Source organism: Chlorocebus sabaeus, chromosome 24 (genome assembly GCF_047675955.1).
Source record: "Chlorocebus sabaeus isolate Y175 chromosome 24, mChlSab1.0.hap1, whole genome shotgun sequence".
In the NCBI taxonomy this organism is placed as follows: Eukaryota; Metazoa; Chordata; class Mammalia; order Primates; family Cercopithecidae; genus Chlorocebus; species Chlorocebus sabaeus.
The window spans coordinates 53,735,820-53,760,291 of NC_132927.1; the positions used below are offsets into that span (position 1 = coordinate 53,735,820).

The following is a 24,472-nucleotide window of genomic DNA, read 5'->3' on the forward strand; positions in this document are numbered from 1 at the left end:
CAAACCTTCTGGGGTTTTGTCTGAGCCTGACTGACCTGGGGGAAGAGAAATAGCCAGTTCCAGTCAGGTCTGCCCTTCCACGTAGAAGGAGTGGGCTCCTCAACTCCAGCCCACTTTAGCCATCCTGTTCCACTGAAGAAGGAAAAAAACCTGAGAAACACGTGTGAAGTATCCAGAGCACAGGCTCACTCAAAGACTGAGACCTACTCATAGGACTATAGAACACTTCCCCTCCTTGACTCCTTACTACATTATTAAAGACCTATTTAGAGGCTGGGTGCGATGGCTCACGCCTGTAATCCCAGCATTTTGGGAGGCCGAGGCAGGCAGATCACAGTGTCAGGAGTTTGAGACCAGCCCGGCCAACATGGTGAAACCCCATCTCTACTAAAAATACGAAAATTAGCTGGGTGTGGTGGTGGGCACCTGTAATCCCAGCTACTCAGGAGGCTGAGGCAGGAGAATCGTTTGAACTCAGGAGGTGGTGGTTGCGGTGAGCCGAGATCACGCTATTGCACTCCAGCCTGGGTGACAGGGCAAGACTCCGTCTCAAAAAAAAAAAGGCCTATTTACACCAGTTCTTTTTACCTGGCACATCATGTCTGACTATCAAGAAAAAGTTAACAGGCATACTAAAAGCCAAAAAACAAAAAAACACCAAAACCCACACTTTGAAAAGGTAGAACAAGCATCAGAACCACATATAGGAGGAATATTGGAATAATCAGACTGGGAATTTAAAATAACTATGAGGCCAAGCAAGGTGACTCACTCCTGTAATCCCAGCAATCTGGGAGGCCGAGGTGGAAGGATTGCTTAAGCCCAGGAATCCAAGTTTGGGCAACAAAGTGAGACCCCAGTCTCCACAAATAAAAAACCTAGCCAGGCATGGTGGCATGTGCCTGTGGTTCAGCTACTCGGGAGAGGTAGGAGGATCACTTGAGCTTGGGAGATTGTAGCTGCAGTGAGCAGTGATCATGCCACTGCACTCTGGCCTAGGTAACAGAGCAAAACCGTGTCTCAAAAAATAAAATAACTATGACTAATATGCTAAAGGATCTAATGGATAAAGTAGACGGCAAGAACAGCCAGACTACGGAAGCAGAAAGAAGGAAGTTCTAGGAACCAAAAATAAATACTACTCATCAAAAACACGGTGACAGATATGAAGAATGTCTTTGAGGCCCCTATTAGTAGACTGTACATGGCCGAGGAAATAATCTCTGAATTTGAGGATATTTCAACAGAAACCTCCAAAACTGAAAAGCAAAGAAAACAAAGACTGAAAAATACTGAACAAAATATCCAAGGGCTGTGGGACAACTACAAAAGATGTAACATGCACATAATGAGACTAGGAGGAGGAGAGAAAGGAACACAAGGAATATTTGAAACATAGTGACTGAGAATTTTCCCCAAATTAATGTCAGACACCAAACCACAGATCTAGGAAGCTCAAGAAGACACCAAGCAGGATAAATAACAAAAACAAACAAAAAACTATACCTAAACATATCATTTTGAGACTACCGAAAAACAAAAATAAAAAATCTTGAGATAAGCCAGAGGGAAAAAAACACCGTACCCATAGAAAAACAAAGAGAAGAAAGCTGATTTTGAGAATCACGTGAGCAAGGAGAGAGTGCAGTGAAATATTTAAAGTGCAGGAGGAAAAAAAAATCACTAACCTAGAACTCTGTGCAAAGTTATCCTTCAAAAGTGAACGAGAAATAAAGACTTTACCAAACAAAAATGGAGGGAATTTGTTGCCAGTAGACCTGTCTTGCAAGAAATGTGCAAAGAAGTTCCTTAGAGAGGAGGAGAATGATATAGGTCAGAAACACGGATCTACATAAAGAAAAGCAGAGCACTGAAGAAGGAACAAGTGAAGATAACTTTAGTTTTTCTTACTTCTAATTGATCTAACAGATAACACTGTAAACCAGAAAGTATCTGAGACAAGTGTCAGTCAATTTAGAAAGTTTATTTTGCCAAGGTTGTGGCTATGTGCCTGTGACACAGCCTCAGGAGGTTCTGATGACATGTACTCAAGGTAGTCGGGGCACAGCATGGTTTTATACATTTTAGGAATACAGGAGACATCAATCACTATATGTAAGATGTACATTGGTTTGGTCTGGAAAGGTGGGACAACTTGAAGTGGGGCTGGGGTTTCCAGGTCATAGGTAGATAAGAGACAAATGATTTTATTCTTTTGAGTTTTTGATGAGCCTTTTACTGAATACACAATTTACAGGAACAGCCTGTTATGCCTTAGAAGGGCTTAGTGAAACAATAGGGCAAATGTTTAAATGTATGTTGCAAAATTGTAGGATACAAGATTAATATGCAAAAGTAAGTCTCTTTTCTATATACCAGCAATGAACAAGTGGAATTTGAAATTAAAAACACATTACCATTTATATTAGCACCCCCCAAAATGAAATACTTAGGTATAAATCAAACAAAATATGTATAAGATCTATATAAGGAAAACTACAAAACTGATGAGAGGAATCAAAAAACAACGAAATAAATATAGAGATTTCGTGTTCATGGAGAAGAAGACTCAATACTATAAAGATGTCAGTTCTTCCCAACTGAATTACACATTCAATGCAGTCCCAATCAAAATCTCAGGAAATTATTTTGTGGATATTGAAAAATTGACTCTCTAGTTTAAATGGGGCCAGGTGCAGTGGCTCACAACTGTAATCCCAGCACTTTGGGAGGCTGAGGTGGGTGGATCACTTGAGGTCAGGAGTTCGAGACCAGCCTGGCCAACATGGTGAAACCCCATCTCTACTAAAATACAAAAATTAGCTGGGCATAGTGGCGGGTGCCTATAATCCCAGCTACTAGGGAGGCTGAGGCAGGAGAATTGCTTGAACCCAGAAAGCAGAGGTTGCAGTGAGCCAAGATGGTGCCACTGCATGGAGCATGGGCAACAGAACGAGACTCTGTCTCAAAAAAAAAAAAAAAAAAAGTTTAAATGGAAGAGCAAAAGACTCAGAACAGGCTGGGTGTGATGGCTCATGCCTGTAATTCCAGCACTTTGGGAGGCTGAGGTAGGAGGATCACTTGAGGCCAGGAGCTTGAGACCAGCTTGGGCAACATAGCAAGCTCCCATCTCTACAAAAAAATATTAAAAAATTAGCTGGGCAAAATGGTGTGCACCTGTAGTTCTGTAGTTCTAGCTACTCAGGAAGCTGAAGTGGGAGGATTGCTTGAGCCCAGAAGGTTGAGGCTACAGTGAGCCATGATTGTGCCACTGCAACCCAGCCTGGGCAACAGAGCAAGACCTTGTCTTAACGACAAAAAAGACTCAGAATAGCCAACTCAGTATTGAAATGGAAGAACAAAGTCAGAGGAGTAACACTACCCAACTTCAAGACATACATTAAAGCTACAATAATCAAGACAGTGTGGTATTGGTGAAAGACAAATAGAGTGGAACAGAATAGAAAGCCCAGAAATAGACCCACATAAATATAGTTAACTGCTCTTTGACAAAGGAGCACAAGCAATATAATGGAGAAAAGACAGTCTCTTCACAAATGGTACTGAAGCACTTGGACATCCACATGCAAAAAAGAAAAAATGAATCTAGACACAAACCTTATACCCTTCACAGAAGTTAAGTCAAAATTTGTCACATTCAGAACTATAAAACTCCTGGAAGATAACATAGGAAAAAATCTAGCTGAACTTGGGTTTGGCAATGACTTTATAGTTGTTAACACCAAAGGCATGATCCATGAAAAAAATAATTGACAAGCTGAACATAATTAAATAATTTAAATTAAATAACTAAAACTAAAAGCCCCTGCTTTGTGAAAGACACTGCCAAGAGAATGAAAACACAAGCCACAGACTAGAGAAAATATTTGCAGAAGACAGATAAAGGACTGTTTTCCAAAACATACAAAGAATGCTTAAAATTCAACAATAGGAACATAACCCAATTTAAAAATGGGCTGAGACCTTAACAGACACCTCATCAAACACAATATACAAATGGTCAATAAGCATATGAAAATATGCTACACATCAGGCCAGGCATGGTGGCTCACGCCTGTAATCCCAGTATTTTGGGAGGCCAAGGCAGGCATTACCTGAGGTCAAGAGTTCAAGACTAGCCTGCTAACATGGTGAAACCCCATTTCTACTAAAAATACAAAAAATTAGCTGGGTGTGGTGGTGGACACCTGTAATCCCAGCTACTCGGGAGGCTGAGGCAGGAGAATCACTTGAACCCGGCAGGCAGAGATTGCAGTGAGCCAAGATCGCACCATTGCACTCCAGTTTGGGCAACAAAAGTGAAACTCCATCTCAGAAAAAAAAAAAAAATACAAGGAAAATTTGACAGGAAAACTATATAGTTTACAACATTAATTAAATATTACAATCTTAGAGGAGAAACAAAAATCTCATTAAATGCTTAAAAGGGAAACTGATAAAATTTGAAATAAGGTTTTCTTAAAACTTGAGAAGAGTAAAATTAGAATGAGTAAATTAGGGCTGACAAACTAATAGAAGGAAACTTTTTGTTTTTATTATGGAAATTTTAAAACAAAAATAGAATGAAACATAGAATAGTATTAAGTAAAAAAGAATTTAACAAAAAATAGTATAACAAAACTCTGTGTGCCTATCACTCAGATTTAACAATTATCAATTTATAGCTAATCTTGTCTCATCCAAAACCCCATCTCTACTCCTTTACCCCCATCTGCTGGATTATTTTGAAGGCAATCCCAGACACTATATCACTTGATAGATTTATCACTAAAAATTCCATAATTAGCCAGGCGTGGTGGTGTGTGCCTGTAGTCCCAGCTACTCGGGAGGCTGAGGTGGGAAGATCATGTGAGCCCAGGAGGTGGAGGTTGCAGTGAGCCAACATTACACACCACTGCATTCCAGCCTGGGCAGCAGAGTAAGACCCTGTCTCAAAAAAATAAAAATAAAAACAAAAAAGTTAATGGAAAAAAAAGGCCCACCAAGTGCTCAACATTTAATTAAAATAGACCTACATCACGGCACATCATAAAATTTCAAGATACTGAGGTCAAAAGATCTTACAAGCTTCCAGAAAGGAAAGAAACAGGTTTCAGACAAAAGGTTAAGAATTAGAATGGCACTGTAACTCTCAGCAGCAACTCTAGAAGCTGAAAGACAATGAAACAATGCTTCAAAATTCCCCCTTCCAAGTACTAACCGGGCCTGACCCTGCTTAGCTTCCGAGATCAGATGATATCAGGCACGTTCAGGGTGGTATGGCTGTAGATGTAATGCCTCAAAATTCTAAGGGAAAATTATTTCCAACCTACAATTCTATACCTGGCTATGTTCTCGATAAAATAGGAGTTTAGAATAAAAACATCTCAAAGAGTGTGAAAATTATTTCAATGCACCCTTTCTCAGGAAGGTACTGCAGGATATGTTTCCCCCAAATTAAGAAGTAATTCATGAGAGAGAAACAAGAGATGTTTCCATGACAGGAAACAAGAAATCCAATACAACAGAAAAGTGAGGGGAATCCCTGGGATAATGAAAAAGAAAAATCTCCAAGCCAAAAGTGAATCACAGGCATAGAAAATAAACTGTCCATTGATGATTGATTGGAATACAAAAGATAAGGGGAAGAAGAATCTAGGATTACTTCTAGGGTTCTGACTTGAACAACCTGGTGAAGCAGCATATAATTAGGTAAGAAACATTAGAAGAGCAGGTATAAGAGCAGGTATGTTTTTGGACGTGGTGAGTTTGAGTGGAGATGGTGAATACACAGTTACCTAGGCATAGCACTGACATTTAGGCTAGAGATGGTCAGTGTAAAGATGGCAACCTAAGTCCCCAAAGTGGAAAAGATCACCAGGAACAAAGTATAGAATGAAAAGAAGTACAGCATGAAAAGAAAAATGCCTAGGATAGAGCCCTGAAAACACCCAGATTTAAGGGTGAGGCAGAGGAGGAGCTAGCAAAGGAGGGGCCGGGGAGTCAGGAAGAAAATGAGAATGGGAGGGATCATGTCAGCCTAGAGAAGAGACTGCTTCAAGAAGGATGGCATGTTCAATAATTAAGGAAGAAAAAGAGTTTAAAGCATCCAGTGGATCTAGTGACATGGAAGTCACTAGTAATAAGAGCAATAATCTTTGCATATTAGATTATCAAAGATCAAAAATATTTATTTGATAGTTATCAAATAGAGAAGTGGCACCCTCATGTTGTTGGTAGAAATGTAAACAAGTACCACATTTTTTATAAGCAATTTGGGAATACCTATCAAATATAAAATATAAATATGTATAACCTTTGACCCAGAAATTCTTTCATATATGCCACCAAAATACTGGTCCAAGTGCGTAAAGTACAGGAATGTTCAAAGCAGGCCGGGCGCAGTGGCTCACGCCTATAATCCCAGCACTTTGGTAGGCCAAGGCGGGCGGATCACTTGAGGTCAGGAGTTGGAGACCAGCCTGGCCAACATGGCGAAACCCTGTCTCTACTAAAAATACAAAAATTAGCCAGGCGTGATGGCACACTCCTGTAATCCCAACTACTTGGGAGGCTGAGGCACTTGAATCACTTAAACCCGGGAGGCAGAGGTTGCAGTGAGCCGAGATTGCGCCACTGCACTCCAGCCTGGGTGACAGAGCAAGACTGTCTCAAAAAAAAAAAAAAAAGTAAAAGTAGCCCGTAATGCAAAATTGGGGCTAGGACGAGGAACTACATCTCTATCAAGTGAGACAGGGTGAATAAATTTAATGAAATAAATGTGTCTAGTGGACACCTAGGTAGCTGCTCATAAATGAAGTAGCTATGATTGTACTAACATAGAATGGTAGCTGTGATACAGTAAGTACAAAAGCAGAATACATAGTTCCCATGTGTCTAACACTGTATATATAGGAATAGATGTGCATATACATTATAACAATATAAATCTTTGTAAATGCATAGATAAAAATATAAAAACTGTTAGAGGTGAAATCTATGAAACAGGATTTGGAAGGCAAAGGACGACATTTACTTTTCCACTCTTTGAAATTCTTTACAGAAAGGTATGATTTTTATCAGTGTTTAAAGAGAACATGAAAGGATAAAAGAAAAAAGCATTAACTAAGCAGAGTCTGGGAGAAATGAGAATGGCCAGCTGTCTGATGCCCTTACCTTTCCTGAGACAAGTTCTTGCCATAGGCTTTGCTGACAAAATCTGTTATTTGAAACTTTGGGCAAGATGCTGTGTCTTTCCCACAGTCTTCAAAGTGCACAGAGAGAAAGAGTTCACTCAGAAGCTGCAGCACTTGGGAGTGGGCCATGTTTCTTGCTGTGCATATGTTTAGGGCCGCATAAAACACTCCCTCCAACCACTTGATCTTGAGGATTATTCCCCCTACACATCAATGAGAAGGTAAATACCAGTTAGCACCACCAAAAATGGTTGCAGAGAACATAGAATAAACCCCTGACAGTGAATAGCCACCTTTTTGAATAGCCACCTTTTTTTCCAAGACAGGTTGGTAATATGAACCACAAGATAAACACGCCTTCCTGAGCCACAAGCCCTACTTGTGCCCTTTATAACACATCATGTGTTGACCATCCCAAAGGCGGACAGATACAACTAATGTAGACATTGCTAATGGTAAAAAGTGTCTCTAGAATAGTCGTTGCTAATAAGGAGAAGGAACTGGAGAAAACTGCAAGATTAGAACAGGGAAAAGCCATTTTAGTCCAACATTACATCCTCCTATTGAAATAAGCTATCTCCTCTTTTGGTTTTTAGTTTGTCCTTAAGACTAAAATGATCAGGCTTCTCAGCTCTTCCTAAGTAGCTCTCCTGCAGTACCTTGTGACTTACACACACACACACACACACACACACACACACACACAGAGAGAGAGAGAGAGAGAGAGATTTAATAAGACAGCAATGGGCCAAAAGGAAAGTAATTTTCAAAAGAATGCCAGAAATATGTTGAGCCATGACCAGCAGGACTGTAGGGACAGGTAGCTTGAAGAATCGTAGGATCTTGGAGAGCAGCTATGACTTTCTTATTGGCCCCCCAGATGCTGACAGAATCTTCACCATACTGATACTGAGGCCGCAAGATATTGGTGTGGTTCAACAGTAGTTTCAGCCTGGAAGTAAAGCCAAGACAGGGAGTGCAATGCCAGGACTGGAATAAATGACCACATAACCCACTGTGTTTACATCCAACCCATAAACAGACTCCCCCACACAGCTCAGAGATAAATGCGGATCTGGGTCTGTGCTGAGAACACTAATTAATTGGACTGTTCATCCACCTAACAAATCCTTACTTATTGAATGTTACGTGCCAGGCACTGGGCTAGAAACTAAGTGTGCAGAAATAATACTTGACACATACTTTCAGTAACTTTTCATGTTATTGACTGATGATTTCTCTTCTCATTGATGCATAAGGAGAATACGTCAGTGTTCAAGTAATGGGAATAAATGTTCTATTGCAATTGTAAACCTTTGTACAGCAACAAAAATGGTTTGTGGGTACTATTTGTGGGTAAGCAGGGAAGTTACAAAGAAGATTGCCTAACTATGTTCTTCTACAGATAAAGTTGCCTCCCCCTTATTACTGGAAATGACCAGCTCTAAGAGGTAGGGGCTACAGTGGAGGTGGGAGGCAGAAGTCAGAGATAGGCAGACAGAACAGTTGTGCCAGTTCCGTTCTCACCCTAACAAGATACCTGGGTAGTGGGACGGCAGCTACAAAGCTGTACACAATGCTGGTCTTCTCAAGGCTGGTGTGAATTTCTACGCAGATATTAGGCAGCTGAGATGGCAAGCAGCAGAGGAATATCACGTCGGCCCAACTCACCAGATCAGCGTTATGGTAAAAGCATTTGATTCCCAGCTTCTGGAGCTCACCTGGGAGGGAAAAAGGAAGACAGAAAGAGCACAGTACTAAGGAGTTTGACCTGAACATCAACTATGGGGAGAGGGTGATCATTATTTTAGCTCAGTAAATCAACCCAAGTCTTGTTGCTCCATAAATCAGAAGATATTCCTTCCTACAGGACTTCTAAAAGCCATGCAGCAATGCCCTAACTCTAGTACTAAAGCAGCAGTAGTAGCTGAGACTACAGGCACATGCCACCACGCCCAGTTAATTTTTGTATTTTTAGTAGAGCTGGGGTTTCACTATGTTGGCCAGGCTGGTCTCGAACTCCCATCCTCAGATGATCCGCCCATCTCGACTGCCCAAAGTGCCAGGATTACAGGTGTGAGCCACCACACCTGACCTACAATTCATCTTTATCTTACTTTTAAATCAAGTGCTAGAATATTTCCAATTTTTTTTTTTTTTAAGACAGGGTCTTGCTCTGTCACCTGTGGTGTGATTACGGCTTACTATAGCCTCAACTTCCTGAGCTCAAGGGATCCTCCCACCTCAGCCTCCCAAGTAGCTGGGACCACTGGTGAGTGTGACCATGCCCAGCTAATTTTTTTATTTTGTGTAGAGACAAGGTCTCACTATGTTGCCTAGGCTGGCCTCAAACCCCAGGACTCAAATGATCCTCCCACCTCTGCCTCCCAAAGTTCTGGGATTACAGGCATGAGCCACCATGTGCTGCCCAGACTTTTTTTTTTAGGAAGAAAAAAAAATCTCAGAGAAGCCTTTTACTCCAATGTACTGCAGGATAACCATGTGTCAGATAATATACAAAGTACTTTACAGTGTCTAAGGTGTAACCCTCACAAGGGCCTTATGAAGCAGAAATGAGTAGCAGTCTCATTTTACAGATGAGGAGACTGAGGATTCAAGAAATCATATGACTTTTCCAAAGTTACAGAGCTGCTGGCTTAAGGTGGTGGAAAAGACTAGGAGAGTGGAAGGTATAAATCAGAGGCTGAGAGGAGTTTGCAAATATTTAGCAGTTTCTGTAAAGTATATACAAATTTATTAGCATATTTATAAATGAAGAAAGACTGGCAACTCATGTAGGTGCATAAAAACACTTACTGGTAGTTCATTTTTTTTTTTTTTTTTTTTAGGCTAGAGATGGGATCTCACTATGTTATCCAGGCTGGTTTCCAACTTCTGGCTTCAAGCGATCCCCCTGCCTTAGCCTCCCAAAGTGCTGGGATTATGGGCATGAGGCAATATGGATTTTCAAAAGTATAAACCTAAAGTGTACATTCACATCTGGTGATATGTCATAAATATCACTGGAAAACAGAATATAACAGACATTGGCGAGTGACTTCTTATGTTAACCACTGAGAGTACATGGCAAATGTAATGCTGCGGTTATCTAGATACTGATAAACCTGGAAGAAAGATGATTTGGTTTGGCTCTGTGCCCCCACCCAAATCTCATCTTGGAATTGTAATCCCCATGTGTCAAGGGAGGGACCTGGTGTGAGGTGATTGGATCATGGAGGCAGTTTCCACCATGCTGTTCTCATGATAGGGAGGGAGTTCTCACGAGAGCTAATGGTTTAAACATGGCAGTTTCCCCTGTGTGCTCTCTCCTCCCGCCTTATGAAGAAGGTACTTGCTTCTCCTTCACCTTCCACCATGATTGTAAGTTTCCTGAGGCCTCCACAGCCATGCAGAACTGTGAGTCAATTAAACCTCTTCTGTTTATAAATTACCCAGTCTCAGACAGTATCTTTATAGCAGTGTGAAAACAGACTAATACAACAGGACAAAGTTTACAAAACAGGCATATCTATCATTCTCTCATGTGTTCTCATTCTTTTCACGTGCATAGAAGCTGATGTTGAGCATTTTGAATTCTTGTTTCCTTACACAACACACACTGACATTTTACAACTATAATTTTATTCTAATAAATACATTGCTTTGCAAAGAATATATGTACTTTGTTGAAATATCACATATATTAGTCCTATTGATGGGATAAATATACCTTGACTGGTAAGATTTTTTTTTTTGAGACAGAGTCTTGCTCTGTCATCCAGGGTGGAGTGCATGGTGCGATTTTGGCTCATTGCAACCTCTGCCTCCTGGGTTCAAGCAATTCTCATTCCTCCCCTGTAGCTGGGATTTGAAAGTATGTGTCATCATGCCCGGGTAATTTTTGTATTTTTAGAAGAGATGGGGTTTCGTCATGTTGGCCAGCCTGGTCTCAAACTCCTGGCCTCAAGTGATCCACCTGACTCAGCCTCTCAAAGTGCTGGGATTACCAGTGTGGGCCACCATGCCCAGTTGGTAAGATTTTTTTCTAGTTTCCTTAGGAATATAGGGGGAAAAAAAAAAAAAAATGGCCAGGTGTGATGACTCACTCCTGTAATACCAGCACTTTCAGAGGGTGAGGCGGGGAGACTGGTTGAGCCTAGCAGTTTAAGACTAGCTTCAGCATTACAGTGATACCCTGTCTCTATTTATAAAACCAAAAAAGAAAAAAAATTACAAATCAATAAGAAAAATAAACCTTGGCACGGTGGCTCACACCTATACCCCAGTACTTTGGGAGGCTAAGGTGAGTGGATCACTTGAGGCCAGGAGTTCGAGACCAGCCTGGTCAACATGGCAAAACCCCATCTCTACTAAAATATTATACAAAAATTAGCTGAGCATGGTGGTGTGTGCCTGTAATCCCGGGTACGTGAGGGGCTGAGGCATGAGAATCACTTGAGCTTGGGAGGCAGGGAGGTTGTAGTGAGCCAGGATCATGCCACTATACTCCAGCCTGGGTGACAAAGTGAGATTGTGTCTCAAAATAAATAAATAAATAAATACATAAATAAAGTAAGAAAAATATGGGTACTCCAACAGAAAATATGGTCAAAAGCACCTCAAAAAAATATGACATAGTAATAAAACCTAAGAAAATAAAACTCTTCTAGTGATTAATGAAAGACATTAAAACAAGAAAATAATGTAAAGCATATTAAAATGGTGATGTTAAAAATGATCCCAGCACTGACCAGGGTGTAGTGAAATGGGTGTTCTTATGCAATGTTGGTAAAAAAGTAAACCTGAAAACCTTTTGGGAGGTCAATTTGAAAAAATACATTAGAAGTTTCTTTAAAAATTACAGATACCTACCAGATGACCCAGCCATTTCACTGCCTGGTATTTACCCAAGAAAAATGAAAGTAGTTGCCCACATGAACACTCATATACACGTATTCATGGCAGCTTTACTTGTAATAGCCGAAACTGGAAACAGCCTAAGTAAACCAAATGAATAAACTGTGGAATAATCATGCAAGGAACTACTACTCAGAAATAAAAAAGGATATTGATACATAAAAAAAACTTGGATATATTTCAGCGGGCATGGTGGCTCACGCCTGTAATCCCAGCACTTTGGGAGGCTGAGGTGGGAGGATCACTTGAGGTCAGGAGTTGGAGACCAAACCTGTCCAACATGATGAAACCCCGTCTCTATTAAAAATACAAAAAATTAGCTGGGCATGGTGGTACATGCCTGTAATCCCAACAACTTGGGAGGCTGGGGCAGGAGAATCGCTTGAACCTGGGGGGCGGAGGTTGCAGTGAGCCGAGATTGTGCCACTGCACTCCAGCCTGGGCGACAGAGTGAGACTCTGTCTAAAAAAAAAAAAAACAAAAAAAACCTTGGATATATTTCAAACAAATTATGCAGTGTGAAAGAAGTTAGACTAAAAAAACACTATAAACTGTATGATTCCATTTATATAAAACTCTAGAAAATGCAAACTAATCTATGGTGACAGAAATCAGATTGTTGGTTTCCTGGGTGGAGAGCTACAGGGAAGTGGACAGAAAGGGATTACCAAAGACAAGGGGCAACTTTTAGGGGTGATGGGATACGTTCATTACCTTGTGATGGTTTCACAGGAGTATACGTGCCAAAACATCAAATTGTACACTTTTAACTGTGTGCCATTTATTGTATAGAAATATTTTAGGGCCGGGCACGGTGGCTCACGCCTGTAATCCCAGCACTTTGGGAGACCGAGGTGGGCAGATCACCTGAGGTCAGGAGTTCAAGACCAGCCTGGCTAACATGGTGAAACCCTGTCTCTACTAAAAATACAAAAAAAAGTTTAGCTAGTCATGGTGGTGTATGCCTGTAATTCCAGCTACTGGGGAGGCTGAGGCAAGAGAATTGCTTGAACCTGGGAGGCAGAGGTTGCAGTGAGCTAAGACTGTGCTCTCCACAATCTGCACTCCAGCCTTGGTGGCAGAGCGAGACTCAGTCTCAAAAAAAAAAAATTAATAAAGCTGTACCAATTCTTTGACCTAATAACTTTATTTGGAAAATTATGTACAAGGAAGTTCAACTAAATAAGGTACAGTTAACATAAATTATAGTACATCCATACTTTGGGATACTACACAACCTTAAAATCTTTTTTTTTTACATTAATCTCTTACTAATATAATTAACATTTTAAATCCTGAGATGAAAACAGAGCAAGGAAGAATGGTGTAGGGTGTCTGGTGGTCTCAGCCACTGCTGGGCACAACTACAAAGTCTGTGCATCCAAACACCAGATACAGCAAGCACACCCTGCTAGGGAGAAGCAAGGGAGTGTGCTCAAAGCCTGCTGGGGTAACCTTCTACTGTGGGAAAGTGGAGGGGCTTAAAATCATTATTTCTTATTGATTGATTGATTGAGACAGAGTCTCACTCTGTCACCCAGGCTGGAGTGCAATGACGCGATCTCAGCTCACTGCAACCTCCACCTCCTAGGTTCAAGTGATTCTCCTGCCTCAGCCTCCTGAGTAGCTGAGACTAAAGGCACCCACCATAACACCTGGCTAATTTTTGTATTTTTAGTAGAGACTGGGTTTCAACATGTGAGCCAGGCTGGTCTCAAACTCCTGACCTCAGGTGATCTGCCCACCTCGGCCTCCCAGAGTGCTGGGCTTACAGACGTGGGCAAATCATTATTTCAAAAAATGTTAAAACAATATGAGAATATGCTCATGATACATTATGTAAAACAAGCAGAATACAAACAACTATATATAGTGTCAATTACTGATACAGAGAAAAGAAAACATGGGAAGGAAATGATAACCTGAGTAGATTATAGGTAGTTGTACCCTTCCTTATAGACAAATTTTCTACAATATGCATATTATTTTACATTTTTTATTATTGAAATATAATTTACATATAATGCAACACACAGATATGAAGTATATAGTTTGATCAGTTTTGACAAAAGCATACACCCATTTAACCCATACCTCTCTCAAGATATAGAACATTTTCATCTTCCCAGAAAAAGTTCCTTTGGGACTTTCTCAGTCCATCTCCCCAGAAGAAATCATTGTTCTGATTTCTATCACCATAAATGGAATCATTACAAAACCTTTTTTTGTTTGTTTTTTTTTTTTGAGACGGAGTCTCGCTCTGTCGCCAGGCTAGAGTGCAGTAGCGTGATCTCAGCTCACTGCAACCTCTGCCTCCTGGCTTCAAGCGATTCTCCTGCCTCAGCCTCCTGAGCAGCTGGGACTACAGGCACGCGCCACCCCGCCCAGATAATTTTTGTATTTCTAGTAGAGACAGGGTTTTACCATGTTGGCCAAGATGGTCTCAAACTCTTGACCTCGTCATCTACCCACCTCGGCCTCCCAAAGTGCTGGGATTACAGGTGTGCCCACCGCGCCCGACCACAAAACATTTTTTAAAAGCCAGTAAATGTCATTTTTAAAAACGTAAGGCCAACTGCAAATGCCTGGAACTGTATAACACCCAACCAGACCCTAACTGATTCAGTCAGAAGATCTGAACTCTGTATGGAAAGCTTCCCTGTATCAAAGATCCAGAAAGATAATTCACCACCAAGGGCACAGGGAGGAGAGATGGATATAAAACATATACATGGAGGAAAAAAGTTGCTTTAAAGAACAAGAGAGAAAGTTATGCTTCTAACTTTTCTTAGGTAGTAAGCTGAGAACTCCACACGCTGTATGCAAGGACTCCTCTTTGGAGGACCCTTTCAAAATGGCTTTGTTGACACCTACACAGCACAACCAAGCCCCCTTTCTCCCACACACCGCTGCTCACCCAGAGCCTCTGGCCTCCGAGTGGAGATCCGCAGGCTTTCAGCAGGGACGGGGACGAGCTGCAGCAGTGTGCCAGCCAGCTGCTTCCCAAGGTGGCCACCTCCAATGATGCCCACCTTAAACTCTTCAGGAGTGGCTGCATTAAGGGAGTCAATTGAGAGATGTCTGGAACTTTGATTCTCATTTAATGATGCTCTGGAGAATGAACACACAGACACATACATAAATACGTGCACACACTGTAGTTCTTTTTTTTTTTTGAGACAGAGTCTCGCTCTGTCACCCAGGCTGGAGTGCAATGGGGTGATCTCAGCTCACTGCAAACTCCGCCTCCCAGGTTCACGCCATTCTCCTGCCTCAGTCTCCCCAGTAGCTGGGACTACAGGTGCCCGCCACCACACCTGGCTAATTTTTTGTATTTTTAGTAGAGACGGAGTTTCACCATGTTAGCCAGGTTGGTCTCCATCTCCTGACCTCGTGATCCGCCCGCGTTGGCCTCCCAAAGTGCTGGGATTACAGCCGTGAGCCACCGCACCCAGCCTAGTTCTTCTTAACTGTCAATCTCTGATGTTTTCTGCTTTGTCATTTAAGGTGCTTGGTGGCACCTTAAGTACTTCGGAGATAAGGCATTTCAACTGTGTGTCATTTATCCAGCCTCACTAGGGAATGAAATGTTCCTCTTGAGTTAATTTTCCAGAAACAAAAGTATAACCCTTTTCAAGGGACCAAAATTTAAAATGTTTTAAATGAACATACTTTGTTACATGTATTATGCTTGTCTGGTTAAACAATCTGAATATTTAATCATTTCACTGGCTCAGTACACCATTGTGAACAGTCACTATTATACAGCATACTTTAATGTCTATAACACATTGTGGGCCAGTCCCCTCATGTTTTGTTTGTTTCTGTGCAGACATCTGTCAATTTTTTTTTTTTTTTTTTCTTTTTAAATCTTGGTTAAAAAACACAGGCTGGGTACAGTGGCTCCCATCTGTAATCCCAGTACGTTGAGAGGCCAAGGCAGGTAGATCACTTGAGCTCAGGAGTTTGAGACCAGCCTGGGCAACATGGTGAGACCTCGTCTCTACAAAAAATACATGAATTAGCGAGGCATGGTGGCGCACACCTGTAGTCCCAGCTACTCCAGAGGCTGAGGCGGGAGGATTGCTTGAACTCAGGAGTTTGAGGCTGCAGTGAGCTGTGCTCGTGCCGCTGTACTCCAGCCTGAATGACAGAGCAAGACCCTGTCTCAGGAAAAGCACACACACACACACACCCACACACACACACACACACACAGCATGAACTTTACTATCATAACCATTTTTAAAGTGCACAGTACAGTTGTGTTAATTATACGCACATTGTCGCTAGGCATGGTGGCTGATGCCTGTAACCCCAGCACTTCGGGAGGCCAAGGTGGGTGGATCACTTGAGGTCAGAAGTTTAAACTGGCCTGGCCAACATGGTGAAACCCTGTCTCTACTAAAAATATAAAAATTAGCCCAGCATGATAGTGTAAATCTGTAGTCTTAGCTACTCAGGAGGCTAAGGCAGGAGAATCTCTTGAACCTGGGAGGTGGAGGTTGCAGTGAGCCGAGATCCACTACTGCACTCCAGCCTGGGCAACAGAGTGAGACTCCATCTCAAAAAAAAAAAAAAAAAAAAAAAGCTAGATAGATAGATAGACAGACAGACAGATATAGATACAGATATAGTTGTGCAACAGATCTTTAGAACCTTTCCATCTTGCAAAACTGGAACTCTATATGCTTTTTTTTTTTTTTTTTTCCAAGACAGAGTCTGCCTGCATTGCTTGAGCTGGAGTGCAGTGGCACAATCTCAGCTCACTGCAGCCTCCACCTCTCACATTCAAGCAGTTCTCTGCCTCAGCCTACTAACTAGCTGGGATTACAGGTGCATGCCACCACACCCCATGCCCAGCTAATTTTTGTATTTTTAGTAGAGATGAGGTTCTCCATGTTGGCCAGGCTAGTCTCAAACTCCCCACCTCAAGTGATCCGCCCACCTCCACCTCCCAAAGTGCTGGGATTATAGGTGTGAGCCACTGCACCCAACCTGAAACTCTATACAATTTTTCTCTCTCCCCAGCCCCTGGAAACTACCATTCTACTTTCTGTTTCACTACTTTAGATACCTCATATAAGTAGAATTATGTGGTATTGTCTTTTTATACATGATTAATTTCACTTATCATAATGTCCTCAAGCTTCATCCATATGAATTTTTGGATTTTTTTTCCATCTTCATGAAAAATGTCATTGGGATTTTGATAAGGATTGCAGTGCATCTGTAGATGGCTTTAGGTAGTATGGACATTTTAAAACTAAGTCTTCTAATCCATAAACATGGGATGTCTTTCAGTTTGTGTCTTCCTTAATTTCTTTTAACAATGTTTTGTAGTTTTCAGTGTACAAATCTTTCATGCCCTTATTAAGTTTATTACTAAGTATTTTATTCTACTGGAGGCTATTGTAAATGTGAATTTCATAATTTCTTTTTCAGGTTGTTCATTAGTGTACAGAAATGCAACTAATTTTAGTATGTTGATTTTGTATCCTGCAACTTTGCTGAATTTGTTTACTACTTCTAACAGTTTTTTTCTTAATGGAATCTTTAGGGTTTTCTACATGTAAGATCATGTTAGCCTGAGCACAGTGGCTCATGCCTGCAATCCCAGCACTTTGAGAAGCCATGGTGGGAGGATTGCTTGAAGGCAGGAGTTAAGAGATTAGTCTGGGCAACATAGCAGGACACTGTCTCTACAAAAAAATTAAGTTAACTGGGTGTGGTGGTGTGCACCTGTAGTGTAGCTACTCAGGAGGCTAAGGCAGGAGAGTCACTTGAGCGCAGGAGTTCAACATTATAGTGAGTTATGCTCATGCCATTGCACTCCAGCCTGGCGGATAGAGCAAGATTTTGTCTCAAAAACAAACAAAACATGTCATCTGTGAACAGAGACCATTTTATTTCTTGCTTTCCAGTTTGGATGTCTTTTATTTCTTTTTCTTGCCTAATTGCTCTGACTAGGATTTCCAGTACTTCAACAGAAGTGGTAAAAGTAGGCCGGGTGAGGTGGCTCAAGCCTGTAATCCTAGCACTTTGGGAGGCCGAGATGGGTGGATCACGAGGTCAGGAGATCGAGACCATCCTGGCTAATCCGGTGAAACCCCGTCTCTACTTAAAAAATACAAAAAACTAGCCGGGCGCTGTGGTGGGCGCCTGTAGTCCCAGCTACTCGGGAGGCTGAGGCAGGAGAATGGCGTGAACCCGGGAGGCGGAGCTTGCAGTGAGCTGAGATCCGGCCACTGCACTCCAGCCTGGGCGACAGAGCAAGACTCCGTCTCAAAAAAAAAAAAAAAAAAAAAAGAAGTGGTAAAAGTAGGCATTTTTGCCTTATTTCTGATCTTAGAGGAAAAGCTTTGAGTTTTGATATTTTTTTTTTTTTTTTGAAACGGAGTCTCGCTCTAACGTCCAGGCTGGAGTGCGGTGGCGTGATCTCGGCTCACTGCAACCTCCGCTTTCCGGGTTCACGCCATTCTCCTGCCTCAGCCTCCTGAGTAGCTGGGACTTCAGGTGCCCGCCACCATGCCCATCTAACTTTTTATATTTTTAGTAGAGATGGGGTTTCACCGTGTTAGCCAGGATGGTCTTGATCTCCTGACCTTGTGATCCACCTTCCTCAGCCTCCCAAAGTGCTGGGATTACAGGCATGAGCCACCACGCCTGGCAAGCTTTTAGTTTTTACCACTGAATATGATGTTACCTGTGGGCCTTTCATATATAGCCTTTATTATATCGGGATAATTTCCTTCTATTCCTAGTTTGCTGAGGGTTCTTATCATGAAAAGGTGTTGAATTTTGTCAAACACCTTTTCTGCATCAATTAAAATGATCATGTGATTTTTGTTCTTCATTTTGTTAATGTGATGCATTATATTGATTGATTTTGCATGTTGAATCACTGTTGCATTCCAGAAATAAATCCCACTGGGTCATGGTGTATAATCCTTTCTCTTTTTTTTCTGGGACAGGGTCTCGCTTGGTCACCCAAGCTGGAGTGTGGTGGCACAATCACAGCTCACTGCAGCCTTGACTTCCCAGGCTCAGGCAATCCACCCACCCCAACCTCCCAAGTAGCTGGGATTACTGGTGTATGCTACCACACCTAGCTAATGTTTAAAAATTTTTTGTAGAGACAAAATCTCATCATATTGTTGCCCAGACTGGTTTCAAACTCCTGGGCTCAAGTGATTCTCCCACCTCACCGTCCCAAATTGTTGGAATTCAACAGGTATGAACCATTGCACTTGCCATATAAATCTTTTAATAAGCTATTGGATTCAGTTTGGTAGTATTTTATTGAGGAATTTTGCATCTGTATTCACTATGGGTATTAGTCTGTAGTTCCATTATTTTTGTCTGGTTTTGGTACCAGGGTAATGCTGGCCTCATAAAATGAGTTCAGAAGTGTTCCTACATCTTCAATTTTTTTTGAAAGAGTTTGAGAAGGATTGTTCATTCTTCTTTAAATGTTTGGTAAGGCCAGGTGTGGTGGCTCATGCCTATAATCCCAGCACTTTGGGAGGCCAAGGCAGGCAGATCACCTGAGGTCATGAGTTCGAAATCACCCTGGCCAATACGGTGAAACCCCGTGTCTATGAAAAGTACAAAAATTAGCCAGGCGTGGCAGGCGCATGTAATCCCAGCTCAGGAGACTCGCATGAACCCGGGAGGTAGAGGTTGGAGTAAGCCGAGATCACGCCAATGCACTCCAGCCTGGGTGAGAGAGCGAGACTCTGTCTAAAAATATATAAAAAATAAAAATAAATGTTTGGTAGAATTTTCCAGTCAAGTCATCAGGCCTGCGGCTTTTCTTGGGAGTGTATTATTATTTTTGAGTCAATCTTACTAGTTATAGTTCTGTTCAGATTTTAAAAATTTTTTCATGATTCAGTCTTCGTAGGCTGTATGTTTCTAGGAGTTTTTCTATTTCTTTGAAGTTATCTGATTTGTTGGCATGTAATTGTTCATGGTAGACTCTTAATCTTAAGATCCTTTTTACTTCGACAGCATCAGTTTGTTTGTGTTTGTAGAAACAGGGCGTTGCTTTGTTTCCCAGGCTGGGATTACATTTAATGATGCTCTGGAGAATGAACACACAGACACATACATAACATAAATACGTGCACACACTGTAGTTCTTTTTTTTTTGAGACAGAGTCTCGCTCTGTCACCCAGGCTGGAGTGCAATGGGGTGATCTCGGCTCGCTGCAAACTCCGCCTCCCAGGTTCACGCCATTCTCCTGCCTCAGCCTCCCCAGTAGCGTGAGCCACCACACTTGGCCTGTGGCATCAATTTTAATGTTTCCTCTTTCATTTCTGATTTTGTTATTTGATTCTTCTCTCTTCTCTGCCAGTTAGTCTAGGAAAGGGCTGTTAGCTCTTATTTTCATTGACTTTTTTTTCCCCATTGTTTTTATAGTCTTATTTTGTTTATTTCTAATCTAATTATGTGCTTCCTTTTGCTTACTTTGGGTTTAGTTTGTTCTTTTTCTAGTTCTTTGAAGTATAAAAAGTTACACTGTTGATTTGAGATCTTTCTTATTTTTAATGTAGGCATTTACTCCTATAAAGTTTGCTCATGATACTGCTTTTGTTGCAATCCATACGTTTTGGTATGTCGTTTTTATTTTCACTTAAGATATTTTCAAATTTTCCTTGTGATTTCCTGTTTGATCAATTGGATGTTCAAGAGTTGTGTTAACTTCCACATATTTGTGAATTTTCTAGTTTTTCTTCTGCTGTTTTTTTTTTTGACCATTCTATTATGGTCAAAAAAAAAAAAAAAAAAAAAAAAAAAGACAGTTGGCATCATTTGAATCTATTTAAATTTGTTAGGACTTGTTTTGTGACCTAACATTGATCTATCCTGGAAAATGTTCCATGTGCACTTGAAAAGAACGTGTATTCTGCTGCTGTTGAGTGGAGTGTTATGCACTTGTCTGTTAGGTTCTAATTGGTGTATTGTGTTGTTCAAGTCTTCTGTTTTCTTACTAACCTTTTGTCTGGTTGTTCTATCCACTATTGAAAGTTGGGTATTAAAATCTTCTGCTATAATTGTTTACCTTCAGTTCTGTCAATATTTGCCTCATATATGTGGATGTTCTGAAGTTAGGTACATGTATAATTGTTGTATCTTCCTGGTGAATTGATCTTTTTATCATCATGTCATTCTTTGTCTCTCATGACAGTTTTTGACTTAAAATCTATTTTGTCTGATACAAGTATGACCACTCCTATTCTTTTTTGGTTACCATTTACATGGAATTATCTTTCTCTATGCTCTTTCAGTCTTTGTCCTAACATCTAAAGTGAGTCTCTTGAAGATAAGATATATGTTGAATCTTGTTGTTTTTTTTTTTTTTAAATCCATTCAGTCACTTGGTATCTTTTGATTGATGGGCTTAATCCATTTACATTTAAAATAATTACTGATAGAGACAGACTTATCACTGCCATTTTGTTTTTTCTCCATGTGTTGCAGTTTTGTTCCTCTTTTCCTCTCCTGCTGCTTTCTTTTGTGTTTCACTGATTTTTTTTTTGTAATTATATTATTTTCTTTTTTTCTGTTGATATTTTCTTTGTAGTTACCATAGGAAATTGCATAAAAATCATAAAAATAGTTGTAACAACCTATTTTAAGATGATAATGTCAATCATATACAAAAACTCTACTTCATCTTTCCCTGCCTCTGCTTTTTGTTATTTATCTCACAAATTATATCTTTCGGATATTTTTTATCCATTAGCATTGTTTTATAGTAATAGTTTTTTTTCAGTATTTTTATTTTTGAGACAGGGTCTCACCCTGTGGCCCAAGCTAGAGTGCAGTGGTGTGAACACAGCTCACTTCAGCCTTGATCTCCTGGGCTCAGGTGATCCTCCCGCCTCAGCCTCCCAGGTAGCTGGGAGTACAGGCACATACCACCATACTTGGCTAATTTTGTTATTTCTAGTAGAGACAGGATTTTACCACATTGCCTAGGTTGGTCTCGAACTTCTGGAATCAAGCGATCTGCCTGCCTCAGCCTCCCAAAGTGCTGGATTACAGGCGTAAGCTACCATGCCAAGCCTATTTTTAATTTTTATTATTTATTTATATTTATACTTATTGATAGTTATAATTTTATTTTCTACATTTTATTATTTCTATATTATTTACATTTATATATATTTTTTTTATTTATCTTTTTATGAGACAGGGTCTCACTCTGTCACCCAGGTTGGAGTGCAGTGACATGATCATGGCTCACTGCAGCCTCAACTTTCCAGGCTCAAGCGATCCTCCCACATCAGACTACCAAATACCTGAGACCACAAGTGTGTGCCACTATGCCCAGCTAATTTTTTTTTTTAAGAGATGTTGTCTCCCTGTGTTGCCCAGGCTAGTCTCAAACACCTAAGCCCAAGCAATTCTCCTGCCTTGGCCTCCCAAAGTGTTGGGATTATAGGTGTGAGCCATCACAGTTGGCCAGCTTTTATCTTTAAATCCTATACCACAATTAAAAATGATTTATGTACCACCCATCACAGTATTATGTATATGGATATATATTCTCCTTTGCCAGAGAGATTTTTATTTTTGTATACTTTTGTGTTGTTGACTAGCATGTTTTCATTTCAACTTAAAGATTCCCTTCAGCATTAGTTGTAAGGCAGGTCCAGAAGTGATGAGGTTTTTTGTTGTTATTGTTTATCTGGGAAGCTCTTTCTTTCTCCTTTTTTTTTTTTTTTCCTTGAGATGGAGTTTTGCTCTTGTCACCCAGGCTGAAGTGTAGTGGTGCAATCTCAGCTCACTGCAACCTCTGCCTCCCTGGGTTCAAGCAATACTCCTGCCTCAGCCTCCCAAGTATCTGGGATTACAGGTGCCCACCACCACGCCCAGCTAATTTTTGTATTTTTAGTAGAGATAGAGTTTCACCATGTTGGCCAGACTGGCCTTGAACTCCTGACCTCAGGTGATCTGCCCACCTCGGCCTCCCAAAGTACTGGGGTTACAGCCATGAGCCACCGTGCCCAGCTTCTCCTTAATTTTTGAAGCACAGGTTTGCCAGATATAGTATTCTTGGTTGACAGGTTTTTTTTTTTTTTCTTTCCCCTTTTAGCACTTTGAATATATCAAGCACTCCCTCTGGCCTGTAATGTTTCTGCTGAGAAGCCACTGATAGTCTTCTGGGAACTCCCTTGTGTGTGATAAGTTGCTTTTTCTTTGCAGTTTTCAGTATTCTTTGCCTTTGACTTTTGATGGTTTGATTATAATGTGTCTCTGTGTAGTCCTCTTTGGGTTCATCCAAATTGGAGTCCTCTGAACTTCTTGAATTTGGATGTCCATTTCCTTCCTCAGATCTGGGATGTTTTTGGCCATTATTCCTTCAAATAAGCTCTTTGCACCTTGCTCTGTCTCTCTTCTCCTTCTGACATTCCCATAAGGCATATATTGACCCACTTGATAGTATCCCGTAAGTCCTCTAGATTTTCTTCACTTTTCTTAATTTTCCTTTTGCTCTTCTGATTTGATAATTTCAAATAATTGCTCTTCAAGTTTGCTGATTCTTTCTTCTGTGTGATCAAGTCTAATGTTGAACCACTCTAGTGAGTTGTTTCAATTCAATTATTGTGCTCTCCAGCTCCAAATTTTGGTTCTTTGTTTCTCTTTATGATATTATTTTATTCATGTATTGTTTTCCTGATTTCATCACTTTTTTTTTTTTTTTTCATAGAGACAGGGTCTCACTATGTTGCCCAGGCTGGTCTCAAACTCCTGGGCTCAAATAACCCTCCCACCTCAGCATCCCAAATTACTGGGATTACAGGCCTGTAATTACAAATTAATCTGTAAACTGTGCCCCGCCTAGTTGTTTTTCTGTGTCTTGTAGCTCACTGAGCCTCTTTAAGATTATTATTTTGAATAATCATTATTTTGATTATATTGTTAGGCATCTCATAGATCTGTTTCTTTAGGGCTGGTTTCTGCAGTAGTTTGTTCCTATGGTTGAGCAATATTGCCTTTTTATTTTTTGCTGGATTTGGGCTTTTGAAAGAACAGTCAGGTCTCTCCCAATCTTTACAGACTGGCACCATACAGGGGAAGATCTTTCCCAATCAGCCCAACTAGAGATTCTGGGGCCTGTCAAATCTTTCCAGGAATGAGTCTTCTCTGGGCCGGGGTTTGGAATTTCCCAATTAAAGAGTTTTGCCTGTTTCTATTGCAGGGACTCATAATCTTTTCCTCACTCTGGTATCTATCTGCAGTACTGCAAGTTCTCTGTACTGCAACAAGTCACTGAGTGATCCTTTGTTTTCATCCAAAATATGTTGGTTCCTCATCGATGCTCCAAGTCATGTGAGACAGAAAC

At 40.8% G+C, this 24,472-nt stretch overlaps 1 protein-coding gene across 1 annotated transcript in view; it reads right to left on the bottom strand.

The window, feature by feature from the left end:
- The window catches only part of NOXRED1 (NADP dependent oxidoreductase domain containing 1), a 32,946-nt gene that overhangs the window by 3,362 nt on the left and 5,112 nt on the right, over nucleotides 1-24,472 (bottom strand). The window contains exons 2-5 of the mRNA XM_007987402.3: nucleotides 15,031-15,224; nucleotides 8,737-8,917; nucleotides 7,997-8,148; nucleotides 7,177-7,399 (exon numbers count right to left, since the gene is read on the bottom strand). Coding sequence (XP_007985593.2) covers nucleotides 7,177-7,399; nucleotides 7,997-8,148; nucleotides 8,737-8,917; nucleotides 15,031-15,224 — 750 coding nt within the window. The remainder of the gene's footprint in view (nucleotides 1-7,176; nucleotides 7,400-7,996; nucleotides 8,149-8,736; nucleotides 8,918-15,030; nucleotides 15,225-24,472) is intronic.